This window comes from Chrysemys picta, chromosome 2, assembly GCF_011386835.1.
Source record: "Chrysemys picta bellii isolate R12L10 chromosome 2, ASM1138683v2, whole genome shotgun sequence".
Classification (NCBI taxonomy): domain Eukaryota; kingdom Metazoa; phylum Chordata; order Testudines; family Emydidae; genus Chrysemys; species Chrysemys picta.
The window spans coordinates 172945149-172971612 of NC_088792.1; the positions used below are offsets into that span (position 1 = coordinate 172945149).

General features: G+C 46.7%; 1 protein-coding gene across 2 annotated transcripts in view; it reads right to left on the minus strand.

The window, feature by feature from the left end:
* SLC22A23 (solute carrier family 22 member 23) overlaps nucleotides 1-26464 on the minus strand; it is a 177753-nt gene that overhangs the window by 126347 nt on the left and 24942 nt on the right. For both annotated transcript variants that reach the window (XM_005307059.4, XM_042860583.2), the window contains exons 2-3: nucleotides 12450-12553; nucleotides 9497-9651 (exon numbers count right to left, since the gene is read on the minus strand). In XM_005307059.4, the coding sequence (XP_005307116.2) occupies nucleotides 9497-9651; nucleotides 12450-12553 (259 nt within the window). The remainder of the gene's footprint in view (nucleotides 1-9496; nucleotides 9652-12449; nucleotides 12554-26464) is intronic.

Sequence of the window (26464 nt, forward strand, 5' to 3'; positions counted from 1 at the left end):
GGGAGAGTATATGCCCTGGGGAGAAAAAAAAACCACCACAAAATAATGGGGAGAAGGAATAAAGAGATTGAGCTGACCTGATAAGGTCAGAGATCAAGATTTGGTTTTGCTGAGAAAGATAGAATGGGGAGTAAGGGAGATTTTTTTTTAATGGAATATTGCATGTTGGGACCTTAGTTTCATGGGCTGCATCCTGCTTCATTTTGTGTAGATTAAGCACAATCCTCAGGGGGTTACTGAAAAGTTGTCAACAAAGTCCTAGCTTGAGCAGTTTGAGGGCTCCCTAATTTATACTATTTTACTTAATGTTTCTTATACAGCAGCATTTAAAAAATTAAGTAGCAGTAAAATTATCAATTTACAATTTATAGAAACCTGAGCCTTGATCAGATATTTCAGAAATTTGTATTTGTTCTTTGAGCAATACTCAATACTACACTGTTCGATACACTGAAGTGAGATCCGGTGAGAATCTCTCTCAAAGCATCTGTCTGTCATTGCTCTTGCTGCACCAAAGCTGAATAGAATTAGTTAGGGTAGATGTTGATTATATAAACAAGAAGTTAATAATTTTAAAACCTTGATCTTGTCACCGGAACAGAATCTCATCAAGGCACCACAAAGTCAAACCTCGTTTCAGTCTGTCAGAAAAATGGTTGAATGTTCCTCTCCCCTACTTGAAAGATTCATTTCACAGCTTTAGTCATGCAGCAGTTCAGATTTGGACTGAACAATTTTTCTCTCTTTTTTGCTGGTTTCTAACACTTAACGTAACTCGCTTTGGCCACATTTGTTCGTTTTGTTATTGAAGGGTTGGGGGAAGATAATGGAGCACTGAGGATTTGACTAGACGCTGGAGTGGTTGTACCCATTCAAGATCAGATTATCAAAAAGTGCTCAGAACCCAGGAGCTCACATTCCCACACATATAGCTAGATTTTTGAAAAAAGTTCAGCAGTCACCATGCTGAAAATCTCACCATTTATTTTGTTGCCTAAATGGCAGCATAGTTCTTTTGCAAATCTGGCCTCGACAGTCCACAGGCTAGTAGCTGGATTTGCTCTATACAGATCTTGCTCCTTTCTTCAGCTAAAACTCTAGACTTCAACTACAAGTTACAAGTTTTCCAGAAAATAAAAAAATCATCAAAAGGCAGCCTCCCCTCTTGCTGAGTCAATAGGACCCATGCTAAACTTCTGTAAACTTAAAGTCACCCTCTCTCCATTTTAAAGAATTAAAAGGTTAAGACGACAAAGCCATAAAGCTTATTAATTATACAGAGACATCACAATGGAAAAGATTACTGGACAGTCTGAACTGTCTTTTGAAGCATGAACTAAAAATTCCATAGCATGTGGCAGGTATCTCCACGAAAATTGAAAGAGACTAGAACATGGCCCTACTTCCTTTTATTGTGCACCACCCCCTCCTCCCCCCCCCCCCCCACACACCCCTGCAGTGACATGGAAATACATCTCCTCCCTTATAACAAACCTATTTTCTGAGCCTATTTACCTGTTCATTCAAGTTTATGCTTTCTAATTTCGCAAAGCAGTCTGCATCTCAGTCACCCATGAAATTACTGAGCATTCTATGATTGTGTGCAAATCTGTGCCATTGCTCATGCTATCTAGGCTCAGGTAAGACCATTAGAATGATGGCATGTAGCATTAACAGGATGCTTGTTAAAGCTGTCAGCAGCATTTGGCAGAAAATAACTTTTTCACTAGGGTTACCATATCTCATAAATAAAAAAAGAGGACCCTCCACGGGCCATGGCCCCGCCCATTTCCCCACCCCTAGCCCCGCCCCAACTCCGCCCCTTCCCCCACCCTAACTCCGCCCCCTCCTCCCTCCCACTCCCAGCCAGGGGGAAAGGGCTGCCCCAGTGCTACCAGCTTCACGGTTTGCCGGGCAGCCCCCAGACCCTGCGCCCCCGGCCGGCGCTTCCCCAGCGCAGCTGGAGCCTGGGAGGGGAAGCGCCCAGCCGGGGGCGCAGGGTCTGGAGGCTGCCCAGCAAACCGTGAAGCTGGTAGCGCTCGGGCTTTGGGCAGCCCCTATGCCTCCGGACCCTGCGCCCCCAGCCGGGCACTTCCCCTCCGGGGCTCCGGCGGCTCTGCGTAACTTACACTGTATAAGTTACACAGAGCCGAAGAGGAGCAGAGCCCCCGCAGCTGGAGGCTCTGCTCCTCTTAGGCTCTAAGAGCCGGGCTGCCCCAGCGCTACCGGCTTCGGGCAGCCCCCGTGCCTCCGGACCCTGCGCCGCCGGAGCCCGGGAGGGGAAGTGCCCGGCTGGGGGCACAGGGTCCGGAGGCAAGGGGGCTGCCTGAAGCCGGTAGCTCTGGGGCAGCCCAGTTCTTAAACAGAGCCTCTGTGTCAGTTACACACAGCCCAGGGGGCTGGAGGCTTTGCTCCTCTTTGGCTCTGTGTAACTGACACTGGGTCAGTTACACAGAGCCCCGGGGGCTGGAGGCTCCAGCCGCCCCCGCTCTGTTTAAGAGCCGGGCTGCCCAAGCGCTACCGGCTTCGGGCAGCCCCCGTGCCTCCAGATCCTGCACCCCCAGCCGGGCACTTCCCGTCCCGGGCTCCGGCGGCGCAGGGTCTCCAGGCACGGGGCTGCCCGAAGCCGGTAGCTCTGGGGCACCCCGGCTCTTAAACAGAGCCTCCAGCCGCTGGGGCTCTGTGTAACTGACACTGTGTCAGTTACACACAGCCCCAGCGGCTGGAGGCTCCAACCGACCCCGCTCTATTTAAGAGCCGGGCTGCCCGAGCGCTACCAGCTTCGGGCAGCCCCGTGCCTCCAGACCCTGCGCCGCCGGAGCCCGGGAGGGGAAGTGCCCGGCTGGGGGCGCAGGATCTGGAGGCACGGGGCTGCCCGAAGCCGGTAGCGCTCGGGCAGCCCGGCTCTTAAACAGAACGGGGTCGGTTGGAGCCTCCAGCCGCTGGGGCTGTGTGTAACTGACACAGTGTCAGTTACACAGAGCCCCAGCGGCTGGAGGCTCTGTTTAAGAGCCGGGGTGCCCCAGAGCTACCGGCTTCGGGCAGCCCCGTGCCTGGAGACCCTGCGCCGCCGGAGCCCGGGACGGGAAGTGCCCGGCTGGGGGTGCAGGATCTGGAGGCACGGGGGCTGCCCGAAGCCGGTAGCGCTTGGGCAGCCCGGCTCTTAAACAGAGCGGGGGCGGCTGGAGCCTCCAGCCGCCGGGGCTGTGTGTAACTGACACAGTGTCAGTTACACAGAGCCGCAGCCGCTGGAGGCTCTGTTTAAGAACCGGGCTGCCCGAGCGCTACCGGCTTCGGGCAGCCCCCTTGCCTCCAGACCCTGCGCCCTCAGCCGGGCACTTCCCCTCCCGGGCTCCGGCGGCGCAGGGTCTGGAGGCACGGGGCTGCCCGAAGCCGGTAGCGTTCAGGCAGCCCGGCTCTTAAACAGAGCCGCCATTTTCCCGGACATGTTTGGCTTTTTGGCAATTCCCCCCGGACGGGGGTTTGACTGCCGAAAAGCCGGACATGTCCGGGAAAAAGAGGACGTATGGTAACCCTATTTTTCACCCACAGAGACCTCAGTTCACATCATCGTCATTTTCCTTTATCACCACCCTGCTTCACATTATAGAAAATTTCAAAATCAGGAAAGTAGGGGAGAAAAAAAAAATCTTAGTTGCACTGCAGGTGGTCTCTTCCCATATCACGTTTAGTTTCCTGTTCCCTTTGCTTTGTGCTATGCCTTAGGAGGCAATGCTCCAGCTCTGTTCTTCATTCCAGTACACTGAGAGGGATGCATTGCATAGGGTTACCATACGTCCGGATTTTCCCGGACATGTCCGGCTTTTGGGGGCTCAAATCCCCGTCCGGGGGGAAATCCCCAAAAGCCGGGCATGTCCGGGAAAATCGGGAGGTCAGCCGGGCCGGCGGGGAGCCGGGCCGGCGGGGAGCCGGGGGAGCCGGGCCGCTGGGCCGGCTGGGAGCCGGGCCGGCGGGGAGCCGGGGGAGCCGGGCCGGCGGGGAGCCGGTCAGCTGGGCCGGCGGGGAGCCGGGCCCGCGGGGCCGGGAGCCGGGGGGTGCGCCGGGCCGCCGGGGGCCGGCAGTGCTGGGCGGCCGGGGGTGGTCGGCCGGGGCCGGCACCCCAGGGCCCGAGCTGATCCAGGCTGGAAACGCCGGGGGGCCAGCCTGGGCCGCGCCTCCTCCCCCCACACCCCCCTTACCTGCTTCAGGCTTCCCGCGAATCAAATATTCGCAGGAAGCAGGGGAGGGGGCGGAGACTTAGGGGAGGGGGCGGGGTTGGGCAGGGGTGTGGGCGGGGCTGGGGGCGGGGGTGGGGGCCGTGGAGTGTCCTCCATTTGGAGGCACAAAATATGGTAACCCTAGCATTGCAATAACATTAGTTTCTTTGCAATAGCACAAAATCATTTGAAATGATAAAAGATAAGAACACACACAGATGTTAGTACGCCAGTTCTACTCACCCAGAAAGATACTTTCCCCTTCAAGATCTTTAGCCTGGAGGACTGTGCCTTTTTAATGAATATGACAAGTGTCTCAGCATTTTAGCAATAAGAAAATCACATGCCAGGTGCCATTGGTCTCCATTCTGCACTCTACACTATAGGACCCCTGTATTTGCATGGAATGCCAATGAAGTTAATGGAGCAAAATGTGTCACAAATTGCTATTTATGCAGAGTCAATGGCAGGATCTGGGCCTTAGTAGTGTTTTCCTGTCTATTTAAGTATAAAGTTAAAGTAAGCAAAGGGTGGTGTCACACAGAAGTCAACAACTCCTCCTCTCAGAGCAAATGCCCTACATAACTAAGTGAGCTAAAGATGGGAATTACCTTTGTGTCAGAACCAAAAAAATAATCAGTGTCTTCCTCATCACATGCTCATGCTCATGCTCAGCAATTGTCATGTTTGCTGAGTGCACTTTGTTCAGTATGACTAATAATCTGGGGGAGGCCGCAAGCTAACCAATTCGGATAGCAGTGGAAGAGAGTATGCCTCTGGCTGCTGCCTGAGTGTCATGTTTCAGGGTTAGCTGCACCTCTGTCCCGTTTTCTGGGGTGTCTGACTGCCCCCAGCTCTCCGGTGTCAGGCCTCAAACCTTCAAATTCTCTAAGGCAGAATCCTGCAATTCTCCCACTCTGAGGCAGAGTGTTGGGTTACAGTGCCCTGTGTATCAACTGTGTTTACCCCGAACAGGTCTGACTAGGTTCAGCTACCTTTAGTTCTTCCCTTTGGGAGCTGTGACCAGTGGTTATTACAGTGACCCAGAAGTGCCTTTTTTAAAAAACAAAGTACTGTTTAATCTTAACATAGGAACACAGCGTAGCAAGAGAAAAGAATTGTTAAAACAATGAACAGCCTATACACATCTATCTTACCTAAGGGCTAAGGTAGACCTCTCAACTCAGAACCCCACTCCCGCAACTTCTGCCGGGATAAGACTGCTTCCCAACAGTCTGCACCTCAATCTCTTCCTGAACCATCTGACCACTTGTGAGAGCATCCTGTGTTTTTAAAACCCTTCTGGGGCTTTGATAGCTCTTCTCTCACACAATTCAATCTCACCATGTCTTTGAAAGAATGAGAGTTCAACGCTCAGTTAGGGGCTGGAAGGTGAGATTTTCAGCTCGAGCAGAGATACGTGTGCTACATCTGATCAGATTAGTGCGCTAAAAATAGAAGTGTAGCCGCAGCAGCGCAGGCTAGCTACCCCAGTATGTACCCGTCCAAGACACAAAGTATGTATTCGGGGCAGCTAGCCCACTACATAGCCATGGCTACATTGCTAGGTTCTTTCCTCCTCAACACCCTAATGCACTTAGGGAATGTCTGTGCTGGCGCTGGAAGGTGTAATTCCAGCTTGGATAGACATGCCTGCACTAGCTCAGATGTAGTTCCAATGTAGATATACCCTTAGTGCAGGGTTTCTCAAACTTCATTGCATCATGACCCCCTTCTGACAACAAAAATTACTACATGACTCCGGGCAGGAGGGCCAAACACAAAGTCTGAGCACCGTCACCCGAAGCCAAAGCTTGAGGGCTTCAGGCCTGGGCAGGGGGGGCTGTAACCTGAGCCCCGCCACCCAGGGCTGAAGCCCTTGGGTTTCGGCTTCAGCCCTGGGTGGTGGGGCTCTGACTTCGGCTTCATCCCCGGGTCCCAGCAAGTCCAACGCCAGCCCTGGCGACTCCATTAAAACAGAGTCATGACCCACTTTGGGGTCCCGACCCACAGTTTGAGAACAACATAAGAACATAAGAACGGCCGTACTGGGTCAGACCAAAGGTCCATCAAGTCCAGTATCCTGTCTACTGTCAGTGGCCAATGCCAGGTGCCCCAGAGGGAGTGCACCTAACAGGTAATGATCAAGTGATCTCTCTCCTGCCATTTATCTCCACCCTCTGACAAACAGAGGCTAGGGACACCATTCCTTACCCGTCCTGGCTAATAGCCATTAATGGACTTAACTGGATAAATTCGTGGAGGTTCTCTTTTAAACCCTGTTACAGTCCTAGCCTTCACAACCTCCTCAGGCAAGGAGTTTCACAAGTTGACTGTGCGCTGTGTGAAGAAGAACTTTCTTTTATTTGTCTTAAACCTGACCTGCTGCCCATTAATTTCATTTGGTGGCCCCTACTTCTTGTATTATGGGAATACGTAAATAACTTTTCCTTATCTACTTTCTCCACATCACTCATAATTTTATATACCTCTATCATATCCCCCCTTAGTCTCCTCTTTTCCAAGCTGAAAAGTCCTAGCCTCCTTAATCTCTCTTCATATGGGACCCGTTCCAAACCCCTAATCATTTTAGTTGCCCTTCTCTGAACCTTTTCTAGTGCCAGTATATCTTTTTTGAGATGAGGACACCACATCTGTACACAGTATTCAAGATGTGGGCGTACCATCGATTTATATAAGGGCAATAATATATTCTCCGTCTTATTCTCTATCCTCTTTTTAATGATTCCTAACATCCTGTTTGCTTTTTTGACTGCCTCTGCACACTGCGTGGACATCTTCAGAGAACTATCCATGATGACGCCAAGATCTTTTTCCTGATTCATTGTAGCTAAATTAGCCCCCCATCATATTGTATGTATAGTTGGGGTTATTTTTTCCAATGTGCATTTCTTTACATTTATCCACATTAAATTTCATTTGCCATTTTGTTGCCCAATCACTTAGTTTTGTGAAATCTTTTTGAAGTTCTTCACAGTCTGCTTTGGTCTTAGCTCTCTTGAGCAGTTTAGTATCGTCTGCAAACTTTGCCATCTCACTTTTTACCCCTTTCTCCAGATCATTTATGAATAAGTTGAATAGGATTGGTCCTAGGACTGACCCTTGGGGAACACCACTAGTTACCCCTCTCCATTCTGAGAATTTACCATTTATTCCTACCCTTTGTTCCCTGTCTTTTTAACCAGTTCTCAATCCATGAAAGCACCTTCCCTTTTATCCCATGACAATCGCTGCCTTAGTGTACTAGGGGTGCTCAGAAGGAAAGAAACCATTAGCTGTTCTAACTCTGCCATTCTAAAAGCCTTGCAAGGTAACTAAAACTTAGCAGTCCTGTGTTTTCAAGCAACACTTTAATACTATTTCCATTCCCAAAGCATCTGAGACCGTTATTTATAATTTCCCTTAGGTGGACACTAAGTCCAAGCATAACTAGCAAGCTAAACCACATCTTTGTGGAAGACTAATAACCTTTGCAGGCTGTAAACACCTGTACGGTTTACTTCTACTCAGTAACACTAGAAGCTGGGACCGGATTTGAATTATATGACCAAAGGCAGGAGAAGAAAATTTTTCCCAGGTACCATATAATTTATTATGGCGCACTGAACAAAATCTTGTATATATTAATCACCCTATCTCCTCTCAATGTAACCTAAAGACAAAAAACCAAAAACAGAACCACCCAGCACTATGTAGGATCTTATGTATGTGCAGGTTAAGGATGTTGTGCTAAAACCAGAGATCTGATGAGCTGAATATCAATCTACTTTGCAATAGGAAGTAAATAAAACTTTATGAAGAACTGTATAGAAGGTTCTAGGATATATCGATCTTTTTTTTTTTAGTGCTAGAAATAAAAGAAAAAAATACCATACTTCCCTCTCAATAAGATACTAGCTGCTAATTATGGTCATGCTACCGTATTTACTGCAGCATTCCAGACACAGCTGCCAACCAAAACAGTTTTGCCTGGCTCCTGGAAAGGGAATATCGTTATCTATATTCCAGTATAATGCAGAGAGGTGGAGAGAGAAAGAGGCAAAGACCTGTGAAAATATCAGATTTAGGGATTTCTTTTTTATGCCATTTCTCTGTCCCCTGCCTAAACTATGAGTTGGACATTCAAGAACGTATATTAATTTAGCTGGAAGTCACACTTAAAAACTGTTTTTAACTCTCTAATAAAAATAGCAGCCAATTTTAGAAGTGACTAGTCTTTTGCGTCCCTGACTTGAGATGCCTTAAAAGGAGCTTGATTTTCATATAGTGTTGAGCAAGCACCTTGGGGGGGGAAAAAAACAGAAAATGAGGGTTTTGAAAATCTTGGCCAGTAAGGGTAGATCTACACTGTGATTAAAAACCCACTGCTGTCCCATGCCAACTGACTTGAACTCACAAGGCTCGGGTTAAGGGGTTGTTTGAATCCAGTGTAGATATTCGGGCTTGGGCTGGAGCTTGGGATCTAGAAACCTGAGAGGTGGGAGGCTCCCAGAACCCGGACCACTGCCTGAGCCCAAATGTCTGCACCGCATTTAAACAGTCCCTGACTCTCAGGCCCACATGTCTGAGTCAGCTGGTAGGAGGCTGTCTAACTGCAATGTAGACATCATTTAGGTGTACCAAATCAATCTGCAGTCCTCTCTCTCCTGACACAACAGTGAGCAAGCATTAGTTTCTCACAAAATTTCCATCTAGTTTCTCTCAGCAAACAAAGCAAAGCAGTTCAGAGATCAATGTGACTCAAAAAAAGAGCATGAGACTTCTCCACCAATTTTCTTTCTATTTCACAATTCTCTAAATGACTATATAGGGGAATAACCCCAGCTACTAATATCAAAGACATCTCAGTAAAAATCATGTGCCACCCTACATACAAAGAGATGCAAGGATTTTTCAAATCTCTGAAAAGAGCTGTTGCGAAATCATGTTGACATCTGTTATGCCATGAACGTTGCCAGGACACAGGAGGCAACTCCCAAGTTAAAGAAATTCAAAAGAATAAACATTGTTTAATCCTTTCTTCCATTTGCAAACTCATGAACACATTTGCTGCATAGGCTGATTCTCCGGCAACGCAAGAAAAAATGGGGTCTTGGGCAGGATTGGAGGAATTTCCAGTAACAAAACCAATGCAGTAGACTCAAAAGAACTCTAGGATTCAACTGTTTTTTGTACAAGCCTCTTGAAATACATACTGTAGGAAGTATAACATAGCAGACCGTGTATTTTTTTGGCTGAATTATGAAGGTAATACTCACGCAGTGCATACAGGGAGAGGATTATTCCAGCCAGGCAAAACCCTTCAAAAAACCTTAGTGTGCTGAACATTGTCACATTTACTGAGAGAGCCACAGTCAGTCCAAATATCAGAATGAATATGACCGAGAAGAGTAGCACTGGCCGTCGACCAACCCTACAAATGGGAAGGAAGTGGGGAAAATAGTGTTAAAATCCAAGGTGGACACAATGCTAGATGCTTATCTCTTGCAGAGGACATAGGCACAGATGGGAACAAATTACACAGTTCCTCCCAAATGCTGCTACCAATTTTTAATAGCAGCCAACACAAATTCCCCCCCTCCACACACAGACACTTCTCGTATTTCTGCTTATTAAATTCAATTATTGCTTTGGTTAGTCTTGCAAAGATTTCATAGACAAATTCATTTATGAACAGATTAAAGCAAATGGCATTAAGTGCATCACTATTTAATATAAGAGCCATTTTCAAAGCCTGAAAGTGAACAAAACAGCAAATAAATATATAAAAATTGCAGTAAGTGCAAGCCATTAACAAAAGTTATGACAGGCGATTTGGGAAAAAGCCCTTAGTTTTCCATGGTGAGGAAAGGTCACTTGATTAATTGTCTCTTCTCTTGAGAGAGAGCTTCTTTTTCCATGCCCATTACATTTACCAGAGAATTCTTCTCTTGCCACATGCTTCAGCTCCACAAATCTCAGCTTTCGTTTAGTTAAAAACGAAGTTTCTAGCCCCCATGGTTGTGGAAACAGCCTCAAAAATGTAAATCAAGCATAAACTGAAGAAGCATCACTTTCCTGAGTCTTCAGAGAGCCTGAAGCAATACCTCTAAAAGGGCTGAACTGCTTTATTCATCTCAATCAGCACCCCCATGGATTCCACAATCCACCAGCTATGAAACGCGGAGTATTTCCAAAGGGCCACAGGATTCAACATTATTTGCAGCCAGACACCTGCCATTTTGATTTGGACAAAGGATGCAAACAGTCATGGACCTTTGTGCAACCAGCAGTGTATGGGATGAGATATTCAGATGCACTTGCAGATACATGCATCTAATGCTATAAAATATGCACTGCTGTCAAAAGAAAAATAGTCTAAAGACAGGATGTGAGGAGCATACTCTGTGCGTATACAAGCATGAATATTGCCATACACTGAAAATTCTAGGTAAGCTCAATTTCCAGTAATCACGGTGCTCCTGTAGAAAGAAGCAGTAAAAGTTTTTGGCAGCACATTGTGCTAGCCCATAGAGTGACAAACTGCCCTACTATAGAAGGATGTCTTCTGCAGTGCCCATACCACACTGTATTAGAACACGTGCTGCCATCCATAATGCACTGGTTGTTGGATAAGGATTTGGCCCCAAGTTTGAATAAATGGAGTCTCCAATGCTGGATCCCATAGATCTTCCACCTATACCTACCCACACAGCTAAGGTTTCCCCTAATAATTACTTGGTGAATGAAAATCACTATAGTATCATGCAGTCATTACTTATAGCTTTAGAAGTTTCCTTCTAAAGGAATACCATCAACTTAAAGATCTGTATGCTGCAAACAAATGTCTTTATCTAGGTAACTACCACAAACTCGGAGTATTAAAAGTGAAAATTTTCAAAATCCAATTTATGTCACTATTTATGCTCTCTCTCAACTTAGACAATGCAAATAAATTAAGCCAGTTTCCCTTTTGTTAATTTGGTCACCTACATATGTGTTTCCCAAACTTTTAAAAGCTGAGCACCCTACCCACACCCCTTTGCGGGACAATGAAACAAATCATTCACTCTCACCCATCTCCCCACAACTCTGTCACATGTTGTTTAAGATCTATCCTAATTTTAGAATTTTATTTAAATTAAATAAAACTATATTCCATTGTACATATCCGTAAGGCTTTATTTTAAGGAGCAATGAATATTTAATACTGGACATTAAAGAAATATTTCAATGCAGATTATTTTATTATTTAAAATTGAAATTAAAGATACTGTGAAGCTTTGGGCCACATTGCCTCACACATGCAGCAGGGTTCACCTCCTCACAGCTGTGAAGTATGGCACCAAAGTGAGCAGTAATCATGTAAATCTTCATAACATCTCCTCGCGTCTCTTCCATGCTTCAATCAGTAGTGAACAAAGTATAATCAACTGAATTAGCATCCACTGGAATGAATGGGGCAGGTTCAAACCATAAAGCTATTGTTTCAGGCTCTCTGCAAGCTCAAGCAGATATCACTTTGGTCACAGTATAAAGTTTTTCTTTGTAACCATACCAACTAGAGATTTTTTTAAAGTGAAAACAGATTCTGGAGAATAATTGAGAATTCTATGAATGCTCCCATTCCCCAATAATCCAGAGGGATGTACCCCACACTTAATGAAGATAGGTGTTCTTAATACCGCAATATTTGGGTTTCACACAATGCAAGGGAATGTTCATTTGTTTCAAAACAACTTTTAAAAAATAGCAAAACAGTGGAAAGGTTCATAAAGGCCTTTTAAAAATAAGATGAACATTCTGGGCTAAATGTGAGCTGACATTGTCCCTTTATCAGCAAATATGGCTAACAAGTAATTTGTGATTGTAGCATTTATTTGACAGAACACTAGAGGCTAGTGCTATCTAAAACAAACGCTCTGTTTTTACATAATTAGAAAATATGTAATTCTGCTCTGTCATGACAGCAGTAACAAAGTGTGTCAACAGCAAATAATTAGAAATCAATGGTTAAGTATTTTCCTTTTATGTTATTTATCATGCTATAATGACTCAGCCCAAGCAATTAAAATAGTTTTGTACTGCCAACTCATGTTACTCTTTTCAGAGATTTGCAGATCTAATTATTAAAAGGTTCTTCCTGAATAGTAACTTTAAAAAAAGTTCTACAGAGATGCTAAGTATCTTTATTCATTTAAATTATATAGCATTAAAAGATTTTTCACTCACCAGTCAGCTATACATCCTGTTATCAAGTAGCCAAAGATTAAGCCTACCAGTAGGGAGAATTTAGCAATATGGACTTTCCAGGAAGATTCACAAACGAGATCCCACTGAAAGAAGAAGAGAGATAGGTACATTGAAACATGCTTGGTTCCTCTCTGGTGCATTTAAACATACAGACGTTGTTGTAGCTGTTTTCAATTTTAGCATTCACACTTAAAAATGTTCTTAATTCATTGTTCAAGTCCAAATCCAACTCACATTACTGAGAATGAAAAGACTCTCCTTTACTTCGGTGAGAGTTGGATCAGGTGCTTAGTTATACACTAATAAATTTGGTCATTTAATCTTTCTTCTCAAGTTTGTTTATTTGGATTTATAAAAATGGGCATCTATCCATATGTTCTAGGTAGTTTTGAACTAACTTTAAAATATATCCAAACAATACCCCAACATGTCAAAAGTGCAGCAGTAGAATTCTATATAAACCACCACCAGGAAACCAGACAAGTTCAAAATCTCAGATTTCCCTAACCGTCTGTTTTCAAATGCCTGGGGAAGATGATCAGTTTCGTAACAGGCCTCAGAGTCACCCAGTTCAGGCTACTTCAGACCAATTAATTATAAGCTTTTTGCAGCACTGTATAATATCCCCCATCAGTACTCCACTTTCTCTAGAGTAAGATGGGCTGATGGTGTAAGAAAAACAGCCTGCACTTAGGAAAGACAACGTTCTATTGACACAGAGATAAGAAGAGCAGTAGGAGAATCAAGTGCAACTGTGTGTCAGCCTGATTCAGCTCTTTCCACAGTGTTGTTTATGGTGCAGTGACAAGAGGAAGGTGGAATTGCACTCTAAAACCATCTCAATTGCTGAAATTGTAGTACTCCAAAGGGTGAGTGTAAATCAGTGGCCTCCTCCCAAGTGACCCCTCATGGCCTCAGGGCAACCTGCAAGTGGCCTCACTTCAGTTTCTCTCTTGGATCCCAGTAACTTCAATACAAACACGTCCTCAAGGCCATCACAGTTTAACAACAAAACACAGTGCAAAAGTCCAAGACCAAAAACCCTGCACATGGTCTGTAGAACCCCAGTGCATGAGATCTTTAACACTCAGCTCCCTTCCCACCATCCTGGTGACTTCTGCCAGACCTGGACTCCTTCATAGTCCTCCTCTGTCCCTCTGCTGGGATCACCCCCCCAGTTTTCCTTCTGAGGTACGACCTTGCTCTTTCCAGCCAAAACTCACAGCCTCTCCAGTGGGAGCCTCTCATGCTTCCTCTAGAACCTAGCTCTCTGAAGGAGATGCCAGCAGATAAGCCCCTTGGCTTGTCCCCTTCCTTCAGCCCCCTGGACCTTAGCTCTGGCTTAGGATCAGCAGGCATCTCCCTCTTCTCCCACTTTCAGCCCTCTCCAGCCCTACTTCTCAGCCTTGGGGAGTCCAGCCTGGAAACCCCTTGCTGTTCTCTTGCATTCAGCCCTCTCCCAGGAACTGCTCTTCCTGACTGAACCAGTCGGCTCTAATCTTCTGGCAGCTCCTTCTACCAAGCCTCTCTCAGGCACCTCCTACCTGCCCCAGATGCTGCCCTGCTCTCTTAATTAGTCCAACTCAGTGCTCCTGGACTGGAACAGAAGAGCTCAGCCCTGTTTTATTAAATGGGCTAGCTACTCTGTTACAGGGAGGCACGTATTCCAGGAATATCATCACTAGAAAACTATCACATCCTGCCCGATTTCCTGCAAGGAAAAGAAAACTATCAAGAAAAATTGCTCTGTAATTTCCATTCATTTTCCCAACATCGGAAAATTTTGTGGTGAGGGCATTGGCCAGGGCCTCAGGAGATCTGGGTTCAAATCCTGGCTCTGCCCCAGACTTCCTATCCATAATGTGGAGGTGGTAATGCTTCCCTACCTCACAGGGGTGTTAGGAGGATAAATTCATAATGTTTGTGAGGTTTTCAAATACTAGTGCAATGGGAGCCATGTATATTCCTAAAGAGATATTTGCAGCTTTCTAAATTAAGTGCAATAGATATTGGCAGGGGAAGGAGAGTGCTGTTCCTTTCCACCTTAATTTGAAGTGTACATGGTCATCCATGTGCAAGGTAATGGAGGAGCCCTTCTGTCACGGAGTGTGGGGGACTCAGGGCCCTGCACCCCCGGCTTCCTGCGATTCACCATGACTCTCAGCCAGTCAGTAAAGCAGAAGGTTTATTTAGATGACAGGAATACAGTCCAAGACAGGTCTTGCAGGCACAGACAATGGGACCCCCGCCGTTGGGTCCATCCTGGGGTCTCAGGGCGCCCCAGCCCCTTGGGAGGTCAGAGCCCCGTCTGCCTCCCAGCCATCTCCTGAAACTCTCCCTTCAGCGACCCCTCCCACAGTCTTTGTTCAGTTTCCCGGGCAAAGGTGTCACCTGGCCTCTAACCCCTTCCTGGATTCTCATGTTACATGCTCAGGTATTCTCCGTCGGTCAGTCTCCCATCCCCCAATGCAGACTATCCTAGCCACACTCCCCTGCCAGCATTCAAAGCCCACAATAAGAACAGTCCCAGTTCATCACACCTTCCAATCAACATTTTGCAGGACATGACTGCAAGATCAAACATACAGAATCAAATAAGTCATTTGCTTTTCAATTATGTATTTAGAACCAAATGTCCCAAGTGAATGTTAGATTAGATGCATTTGGGGTTAGGTGGATTTGCAGGATTCATTAATCTCACAAAAAGGGGCTAGATTTAAGACCATCTGGTTCCAATAAGAGATATGCTCCTTGCAAAATGGTGAGTGGAGTATACTATTTGACAGAAAGCATAACACCTGCTTGAACAGCACCATCTCAATAAAAGACAGGAGAGATTATACCAGCAACACACCATCCAATTACATTGCCAGCCATTCTTTATGTAACAGTATATGCTATTTATTAAGTACAGCATATTAGCCTTTTGCAGATTAATCCATCCCTCTACAAACACCTGAGCTCAGTGTTTTGAAGCCACACCTATTTTTCCTCTCCCATAGTGTGCTGTCACGGAAGCACAACCTGCATGACGTACATCTGTGATAGTCAACTACTGAGGCCATTTGCAAGCTATGTGCTGCATGTCTAAAAGGGGCACTCAGGCAAAATGGTCAATATCAAGAAGATAATAGTAAAAGTAAATATTTCTCACCAAGTGCCTACGAAGTATTTACTGTAATCCGTGAGCAAGGCACGAGACTTACTGTTAGAATGACAAATTTGTCAAGTTTACATTTTTAAAGGCGTTTTTATTGGGGATGGAGGGAAATGCAATTAATGCCAATTTGCACACACAAACCAGACCTCGGGATTTTAGGGCTACTATATATGCACAAAGTTACATATGGCCTCTAGAAATGTTTTCCAAGTGAAGATGGGTTACCTTGCTAATCACGCATAATGCCCAGCAGTAGGATAAATCACTTGTGAAGGTGGATTGCAAATTGAGTTCACGTTATGTCAAAACAGTTATATTAAAACACTATTTAAAAGAATAATTTAAAGGCCATGTATACAAGTCTGCCATTTTCATTTTGTTATTATCAGAGAAACAGTAATGTTATCCAAAGGCAAAAAGTGTGGTTATCCTGGTGCATTTTGATACACCAGGATATTGGCATGCTATTACTTGTCAACAAAGATACTTGACCAGAATATAAACTGAAGATAGCAGATGTTCAGAAAGATTACATATGGGTGAGGGTTCAAGGTTCAAAAGTGCTGAAATCTCATGAGTTACTCATGTAATATTTCAGGCCAAGACAAAGGAAATCTGACAAATTCAGCTGCTCTATTACATGCAGTTATAGTAATTCGTCTTTGGACTTTTTTAGCCTATCACCAGGTCCCGATGGAGCCCTCAGAATCCACCCTTTGTCACAGAATTATGAACCTGAACCTAAGGTTTCAATTTTTTTAAATTAAGAGCCAGATCCTCAACTGATAAAAGTCATCATAGCACCACTGGCATCAGTTTACACCAAGAGAGTGTCTACTCCTATGTTTCTAGTGTTGTGCAGTTAGTCTTGAAAGCATGATCTAATGTAAGCCAATGCAGCACAGACTTCCTGGGTCTGTAGATGGTCTGTAACAAGAATTCTGAGAGGTCTGATCAGACCCATAAATCCCAATGAATTAGTAACTCTAAAAATTATAGACGACAATTTAAAATGTCACCATTTTAAAACTCAAGTATCAGAGGGGTAGCCATGTTAGTCTGGATCTGTAAAAAGCAACCAAGAGTCCTGTGGCACCTTATAGACTAACAGACTTATTGGAGCATAAGCTTTCGTGGGTGAATATCCACTTCGTCAGACGCCCACGAAAGCTTATGCTCCAATACGTCTGTTAGTCTATAAGGTGCCATTTTAAAACTATTTTCACAGCTTATTGTTTTAGCAGAAATTTTCAGCTAGTGTACCAGAATCCCAAATTGCTTAGACTCCCAGTTTATCCAGCTTCCCCATTACAACTGCCACAAACCAGAGATAAATCTGAGCGACATGTCGTGTGAGAATACCGTCTTACCCTGGATTGGCAGGTGAAAAGCAGAGATGGCCACAAGGTGCACACTAATGGAAAAGAGGGCCAGCAGGGAACAGAATTGATGATATTTCCTGTTCTGTCTGGGGGCGAACAGGTCCACTTGGGGAGTTTCCCACCTCTGGAAGAGCATCTGGGCTACCTCCAGATGGAGCGACCACTCGTGGTGAGAGAAAAAGGATCTGCTGAGGTGATCTGCCAGCGTGTTCCTGACGCCGGGGAGGTGACAGGCCTCCAGGTGAATTGCGTGCTTGATGCAGAAATCCCACAATCAGAGAGCCTCTTGACAGAGAGCCGATGAGCATGCTCCCTTTGTCTGTTGATACCGGTATAGAACATCGAGGCCATATCGTCTGTCTACACTCTCACCAACTAGCCTGCCAGGTGCGGTAGAAAGACTCTGGAGGCCAAACGTAACGCTCTGAGCTCCTTGACATTTATGTGCAAAGTCATCTCCTCCAGGGACAATGTCCCTTGTGTCTGTAGCTCACCTAGATGCGCTCCCCAGCCAATGTCCGAAGCGTCCGATATCAGTTCGACTGAGTGGCGTGGGCTCTTGAACGGAACTCCTTCCTGGACAGCCTTGGTGTCGGTCCACCATTGCAGGGAGGGAGGTAAGTATCACTGGCGGGATGGTAACAACTTTGTCCAGGTGATCTCTGGACTGGGAATAGACTGCTGCCAGCCACTGCTGCAAGGGTCGCATTCTGAGCCTTGCACGGTGGACGACATACGCTCTTGCTGCCATGTGGCCCAGCAAACACAGACATACCCAAACTGTGGTTAGAGGAAATGCAGAGACTCCCACGATGAGGTCCACCATGGTCTGGAACCTCTCCTGTGGCAGGAAAGCTCTAGTGCAAGTGGAGTCGAGCATCACTCCAATGAATTCTAACTTTTGCACTGGAATGAACGTTGACTTCTTATCGTTCACCAACAGGCCCAGGGACCAGCATTGTGACATCCCGTTGAACTTGAGACCTGGAGTGGACTTTGACCAGCCAGTCATCGAGATATGGGTATATTTGAATACCTTGACACCTGAGGTAAGCTGCTACCACCAACATGCACTTGGTAAACACCCTTGGTGCTGTCACTAGGCCGAAATGGAGGACCACAAACTGGTAGTGGTCCAATCTCACAGTGAAGCGTCTGTGTCCTTGGAAGATCGCTATATGAAAGTACGCATCCTTCAAGTCGAGGGCGGCATACCAGTCTCCCGGACCCAGGGAGGGGATGATGGAGGCCAGGGAGACCATGCAGAACTTCAACTTCTTTAGGTATTTGTTGAGGTCTCATAGGCCCAAGATGGGTCTTAGACTACCTGTGGAATCAGAAAGTACTGGGAATGGAACCCCTTGTTCTTGTACTCGAGGAACTTCCTCCACCGCTCCCAGCTGCAGCAGGCCCTTCACCTCCTGTGCAAGGAGACTTGTATGAGAAGGGTCCCTGAAGAGGGACAGGGAAGGAGGGGTGTGAGGGGTGGTAAGAAAGAAACTGGAGGGTATAGCCCTGGGCCACTGTGTTGAGGACCCAGCGGCCTGAGGTTATTGTGGTCCATGCAGAGAGGAAGAAAGAAAGGTGGTTGGGGAAACATAGGAAAGATGTATCTGGGGTACAGTCTGGTAGGTCACCCTCGAGCGCACCCTCAAAATGCCTGCTTGCCACCTTGCCTGTTGCGGGAGGCGCCCGACTGGGTAGATGGCAAAGGTTGGTGGCTCTGGCAACATTTGTAGCCTCTGCTCTTCTTATGAGCCGTCTCCTGCCTGGGTTGGCTCCCTTGACCCAGTGGCTGTTGTGGCTTGAACCACTTAAAGGCCAGACCCGGGACGTAGAGCCCTAGGGTCTTCAATGTAGTACAGAAGTCCTTCAACCCATGTAATTTGTTGTCTGTCTGCTCAGCAAACAGCACCTGGCCGTTGAAGGGAAGGTCCTGTATCAACTGCTGGGCCTCTGTCGACAAGCCCGCAAGAAGGAGCCGGATGCCCGCCGCGTGGAGATGGCCGAGGTCATAGTGCGTGACACTGAGTCCGCCACGTCAGAGGCTGCTTGCAGGGCCATTCCGGCTACAGCCTTGCCCTCATCAAGAATCACCCAGAACTCCTTCCTGGTATCCTCGGGAAGCGAATCCTCAAACCTGGCCATGGCTTGCCACATATTGAAGTCATAGCGGCCAAGGAGGGGTTCGTGGTTAGCCACCCTCAACTGGAGGCTAGAAAATGAATAAACTTTGCATCCAAACAAGTCCAGCCTCTTTGGGTCTTTATTCTTTAGAGTGGCTCCCAGTTGGCCTTGTCTCTCCTGCTCATTAACGACTGCTACTACCAGGGAGCTTGGGGCCGGGTGAGTGTATAGGTATTCATGAGCCTTAGCTGGCACAAAGTACTTTCTTTCTGCCCTCTTGGAGATGGGGGCAGGGATGAAGGTGTCTGCCACAGGGCATTTGTAATCTTAGACAACCCTTCATGGAGGGGCAGAGCCACCCTGGCCTGTGCCGTTGAGCAGAGGACGTCGAATAGCGTGTCCAACAGTTCCACCAGCTCCTTCGCCTGGAGCCCCAAGATAGAGGCAACTCTTTTCAACAGTTTCTGATGAGCCTTAGCATCATCCTGAAGAACTGGGTGAGGAGGCCCTGCAATCGCCTCATCAGGTAAAGAGGAGGAAGCCGGACCTATGGGGTCTGACATATCCATTGGTGTTCCAGTCAGCTGATCCCCTGGGTCCTCGAGAGCCTGAGGGGTTCTGTCCTCCGGAACAGCTGGCTCTGGGGGAGGGTCGGATACTAAGGCCGATGGCGTGTCCCAGGCCTCCACCGTTTACCTGAGCCCTGGTGAAGGCCGAGTTAAGCCCCACGGGTTCCAGGCAGCCGGCTACTGGCCCTGGTCTAGTTGGTAATTCCGCTGACATAGAGGGTACCACCAGTACTGGGTTTTTGCCCACCAGCAACGACTCCTGTCTGGTGCCAGAGCTCAAGAATGAGTGGTTGCTCTCAGGTGACCACGAGCAAGTAGACCGGCGATCCTGATCGCCGCAGTGCCGATTGCTGTGCCTGGACAGGGAGCTATCCACTCGGGATGAGTCCCTTCTGCGGGTCCTCGAAGACCGGCAGTGTTCACCAGATTGGCAATAGCATCCCAGCGATCTAGACCTCAGTCATGCTGCTTGATCGGTACCAGGATCTAGAGTTACTCCCCAATCTAGGGGATCCATGACATGGCAATGCATACTGGCAAGCTGATGACTCTGCTGCTGAGACTGACTGTCTCGGGCCTGTGACCAGTGCTGAGCCATGGGTGAAGCACTGGGCCGGTCCCGGTGCTGTTGATGCCGGGAAGAGTGGACCTCTGCAGGCCTGTGCCATGTCACCAGTGAGGCACACCTCGAATCTTGTGGGCCCTGAGTCCGGAGACTGATGAGGGCTTTGCTGACCCTGCCTCTCTGCCTTCGAGGCCTGGTGGCTCCATGCGGGGAGCGCTGGCGAAACATCCCCCGCGATGGGGAATGGTGTCATTGAGATGGAGACCTATAGAAAGGACCCAAGGTGGGTTTACCCTTAGACCAGGATACTGCTGTAACCAGTGTGGGCAGCACCAGTAGCGCCAGGATGTCCTACGCTGCCTACAGGGGGTCAATGGGACCTCTAACTGATGAAGGCCCCCGTCACTGTCTGGCGTGGCAGGCATGCATCAGGGTGGGCTGGACTGTTCAACCTGAGCTGGGTCCCGACTCCCGGTAGCAGGTATCAAGCCGCCCTCCTCGGGTCTTGGCTCCCCTCCTGCCCTCTCCTTCCCCTAGCAGGGATGTGGGAGATCTTCTTCTCCTGGTCTTCTTTAGCCTCTTGGCAGATGCCAGGGAGGGGGATCGGTGCCAATGCTGTGGTGCTCGGGACAGAGTCGGAGCTCAACTGCTCCGGTGCTGGAGTTAGTGCTGACTCCATGAGGAGCGCTTTGAGAGAGAAGTCCCTCTCCTTCTTAGTCCAAGGTTTGAAGGACTTGCATATACGGCACTTGTCGTTTACATGTGACTTGCCAAGACATCTCAAACAACTGTTATGCAGATCACTGAGGGGCATCAGTTTCTTGCAGCGATCACAGGGCTTAAAGCCTGGGGACCAGGTCATGCCCCACCCTAGGCTAAGTCCCATTTGGGACCAACTAAGTAAAACGCCAACACTAACGCACTAAGGGAAACCTAACTACGTACAACTATTTTACAAGAAAAAGTTTGAAATACTGAACAAAGTGAAAAAGACTAGCCGAAGCAGTAGACGTTTCAGCACCATCACTGGAGGCAAGAAGGAACTGAGGCTGGGGGGAGCTAGTGACATCCCTTATACCACGGTATGTGCACGCCACTTCAGAGGGCGCCAGAGCCAGTCCTCTACCGATACCACAGAGGGAAAAACTTCTGGCACCGGTGCATGTGGTGAGCACACACCCCCCCCTAATATGGAATGGACATGAGCAAGCACTCGAAGAACAGTAATTTATTCTGGGGGAGAAAAGGTACTCATGTGTTTAAATGTTTGCAAGATGAAGCCCTTGGATAAGATATGAAGACTACTATATTTAACTGAAAATCCAGGGGAATTTACATTGGGAGATTGTTTTTACTCAAATTGGAATTTGGCCAGGATACCAAGCATAACACCCCCTGCTCTTGCAAATAGTGCCCTGGGATCAATAACCTCAAAAGGACTGTGTGACGGGTTCCCCCCAGGGTGCCACCTGAACCTGGAGTGCCACTGAGCCCTCTGACCCACCAGTATGGGCTCCCTCTCACACTGTGCTGCTGTGACAAGTTGCAAAGCCCTCCAAGCTTAAACTTTCACCAGCATTCACATAAGAAGGGACACACCCAGCTTCCCAGCCTAGGACCTCAGAGCAGTACCCTCCTGACCTGGTCAAATCTGGCCAGTATATGGGTTTAACTCCTGGTCCGCCTCTCCCTCAATGTGAAGAGGACCATGCACGCTTGTGGTAACCAAACAGATTTTCCCCAGACCCCTTAGTCAAACGCACACTGGTTTGGATTAAAACATAAAATAAGTTTATTAACTACAAAAGGGTAAATGTTAAGTGATTATAAGTGATCGCAAACAGATCAAAGCAGATTACCTAGTAAGTAAACAAAACTGCAAACTGAGCTTAACACACTAGATAAGTAGGATGTGAATTAGCAAATTCTCACCCTGAGTGATAAACCACCTGGTAGATTCTTAAGGCACAAGCTGCCTTGGCTCTGCAGCTTGGGTTTTCTGGGTTTTCATACACAGGCTGGAAATCCCTTAGCCTGGGACCATCACTTCCCCCCTGTTCAGTCTTTATTCCTCTGGTGTTTCCAGGTGTGTTGTTGTAGGGAGAGTGAGATACCATCAAGATGTCATTGTCCCCCTTTTAGATCTTCCCACTTGCTGGAAAACTCTTTTGCTGTGACCTGTGTCAAACAGTTCCCATTGTGTAGTGCTATCTCTAGTGCTATTGTACACAGTTTGCGGGTTAATCCTTGTGCTTGGGTGCTTTTCCTCGATAAGCCATTAACATTGTTTGACCTTTTTACTGTTGTACCTGAAAGGCTGCTTGTGGGTGTTTTCAACCTCACAACATGTTTCAGTAACACACACACACACACACACACACACACACACACAGCGCCAAACTTCATAACTTCACATATGACGATAGCACATACAATCCAACGAGATATTAATGTCTAGCAGATCAAGACTTTTAGAATGATACCTCAAAAGGCATACTTTGTATCCTAATTACATGACAGTGTTGAATATGGGGTGCCAGGGTGTCACAGACTGCACCTTAATTTCACACCTTAACAAAAGAGAGCACCTCTGGTAGTGCGGTATCCCCAACACCACAGTGGGGAGTTAGTACAATATTGACGCCGAAGGAAGTGTGCTGCCTGCTTTTACAACACCTCTTTGGACCTGCCTTTGATGTCTCCCATCCAACCCTGCCTGGTTTGGGAGCTTGGATGAAATGACAATTTGAGGAAATAGATTACATTTGTTACATTTAACATTGTATTTCAAGATGACTGAGGAAATCCTAAAGAATTTAGCAGTACCAAGTCAGTTTGTAACACCACAGCAATTTAAAGAGTTGGCCATATGTTGATACACTGTCAGTAACATGTTGCAAGTGTTTCTATACTGTAACTGTACTTTTTGGCAAAACCTAGGATCCTGACATTTATCTGGTGTAGATGAGCCACCACACCAAAGGCTAAAACCAAAATAGATTACTCCGATGATTCCCCTCATTGTGTATCTGCCAAAAACTTAAACACCTGAAAAGTAACTATTTCATAACCACCTTACCTCAGGCCAAATCCATAGAGGTTTTACTCAGCGTTAATCAATTCATAACTCACAATGAAGTCAGTGGAAGCTTTGCCTCAGAATGTGGCCCTAAGTTTGTTAATTATTAAGGTGACTTGTGTATCAATAAGGGTTCTTCCTTTCCTGTTACTGTATGGGGAGCTGCTTCACCATTCACCCAACCCCTGTGCAGCCAGACCCCATGATATGAACCTCACCTCTCTCCCCTGCACTCAGAAGCCCCCCCCCACAACCCCTTCTGCACCCCCCCATACTCAAGCCCCCACACATCTGGACCTCCCACCCCACCGAGCCCCAACCATCTGCACCCAGACCCCCACCCTACCAAGTCCCACTCCCCCAGCACCAGACCCTCCTGCTGAGCTCCACCACACCCAGATCCCCCCACTGAACCCCAACCACCTTCACTTGGACCCCCCTGCAGAGTCCCATTGCCCCTGCACCTGGACCCTCCACCCCAAGAGCCCCTGTGCATCCAGATTCCCCCCCACACACACACTTGGACCCCCCCACCAAGCTGCCCACACCCAGACTGCCCCACACAGAACCTTCTCAACCCACACGTGGATTCCCCCCCACACACCCACTAAGCCCCTTCACACTTGGATCCTGCTGGGCTGAGCCTGCCTGTCCCATACCTGGTGCGCATGGCATGGAGGGAAAGGGCCTCGGGGTATTTCTAGGGCAGGCCTGGCCCTTGCGCTGTGTCTGTGTCCTGGAAAGCAGGACCAGCTCTAGGCATCAGCAAACCAAGCATGTGCTTGGGGCGGCACAATTTCAGAGCAGCATTCCGGGCGCTCTCGGAGGGTTTTTTTGTTGTTTTTGTTTTGTTTTTTGGAGCTTTGGCAGTTGTGCTCTTGGAGATTTATTTATTTATTTTTGCTCAGGGCAGCAAAAACCTAGAGCTGGCCCTGCTGGAGAGAGTGTGTGTGTGTGTGTATGTATTGGGGGGGGGGGGGGGAAGGAAGGGACTGCAGGGTGATCTCCCACCTCTGTGCAGCCAGTGGCCTGTGCTCCCCATTGCCATGCTGGAGCCTCCACATTTATTTATTGACAAAAAAATTAAAATATTATGTGCAGAATTTTTATTTTTTGGTGCAGAACTCCCTCAGGAGTAATCTGCATTCACTATGCTATTAAACAGCATAAAAACCTTCTATCTAGCTTTTCCACCGCACCTAGACTCACAGCCCTACAGGCATTTCCAATTCCTCACTCTCCTCCTTCCCCCTACGTCCAGGCTGTCACCAAATCCTGACAGTTTTTCCTGCACATCTCTGAATCTATCTTTTCTCTCCATACTTACTGCATAACACCCTTGCAAAAACTAATGCTTGGGAGTGGGTGTGAAAAGTTAAAAAAAAAAAACACACTTTAAAAGGCATGTATTTAAACAAATGAGCCAGAAACTAGAACTACAATTTTTGTTATCAAACTGTATTTGAAATTATTCATTTTGTATTATGATTTAGAGAGCATGCTAAATATATGAAAAGGCAACCCTTTCTCTAGATACTTACAGGAAGACTTTCACCACAAATTCTGTTGAGACATCATTATAAAGTTTCTTCAGTAGAGTATCTCACTATTTGAGGCATTTCCAACAGAAACTAATAATCTGCCTTTAGGAGTAAGAAGGGAATCTGACAGAGAAGAGTGACATGATTCAAGTTAGCAAAACAAGCAGCTCAGACAATCACTTTCCCTTCCAACAAAGAAAGAACAAGCAAGAATTGGTACATTGCACCATAATGCCTGTACACGGGTTCATTTTCTCTTTAAGCATAGATGAAATAAGATTCCCTTGGACTACGTAAGAGCTGGGCGGCAACTTGTACCCAGAATTGCCATGTCACAAGACAGAGACGTTAAAACCATTTAAAACCACTTTAAAAGGATTCCCCTAGATTCCTTCTTCATAAGAGGGATGCAGTCTGACCACACTTTTTGCATAAGGAAGTTTTTAGAATATACAAACACAGTAGAAATAATAAATGCTGAACTCCGTACAAAAGAGCCAGGTAGTCATGCCACATGAAAATGACCAAAAGAAGAACCTTCCAAGGCGACATGCCAGATCAACTACACCTCTACCCCAATATAACGCTGTCCTCGGGAGCCAAAAAAATCTTACTGCGTTATATCGAACTTGCTTTGATCCACCGGAGCACTGCTTTACCGCGTGATATCCGAATTAGTGTTCTATCAGGTCGCGTTATATTGTGGTAGAGGTGTATTACATTTGAAGTTCTGCTTCTGGTGGTTTGCGGACACACATTTCTTTAGAATAATGGAGGTAATAATAGCCCATATTTATTAACAGTTTTTTCTACCCCTAGATCTGCACAACTACACCACTATACACTCTTTGTGCACTTCCAGTCATCAGCAACAAGGATACACATTTAAACTAGCAAATCTGAAGTACTGAGCTTCTAGGTATCTGCAGCAAGGGAGATTTAGGTTAGATATTAGAAAAAACTAAGACTAGTTAAGCTTTGAAATAGGCTTCCAAGGGAGGTTGTGGAATCCCCATCATTGAAGGTTTTTAAGAACAGGTTAGACAAACACCTGTCAGGGATGGTCTAGGTTTACTCAGTCCTGCCTTTTGGGTGGGGTGGGGTGGGGGGAGGAGGAAGAGGAGGGTGTTGGACTAAATGACCTCTCAAGGTCCCTTCAAGCACTGCATTTCTTTGATTCTCTCCTCAGCTGGTGTAAATAAACTAAAATGGAGTTACACGGATTGAAAATACTGCCCCTATTTGATACATGACAAAGTAAAGGGGTGGGGGATTGTAAACTCCTACAGTGAAAAGAAAATTGTAGCCCCAAAACATGTAACTGTAGACCAATAGTTTTATTTGTTGGACTGGCAACTGATGTTATGATCAGGAAAATCAATGAGAATGACCAGAGAAAGCTGGAGTGGGGAGTGGATTGCAAACATCAACAGTAGAACTAATCAAAGTGTTTCAAAGTTTCAATTACATTTTGTAATTAAAAAAAAGTAATTTTGATGAAATATTCATGAAATGTTCATCCATGGTACATTCACACCTAGAATACTGAGCGCAGTTCTGGTCACCCTATC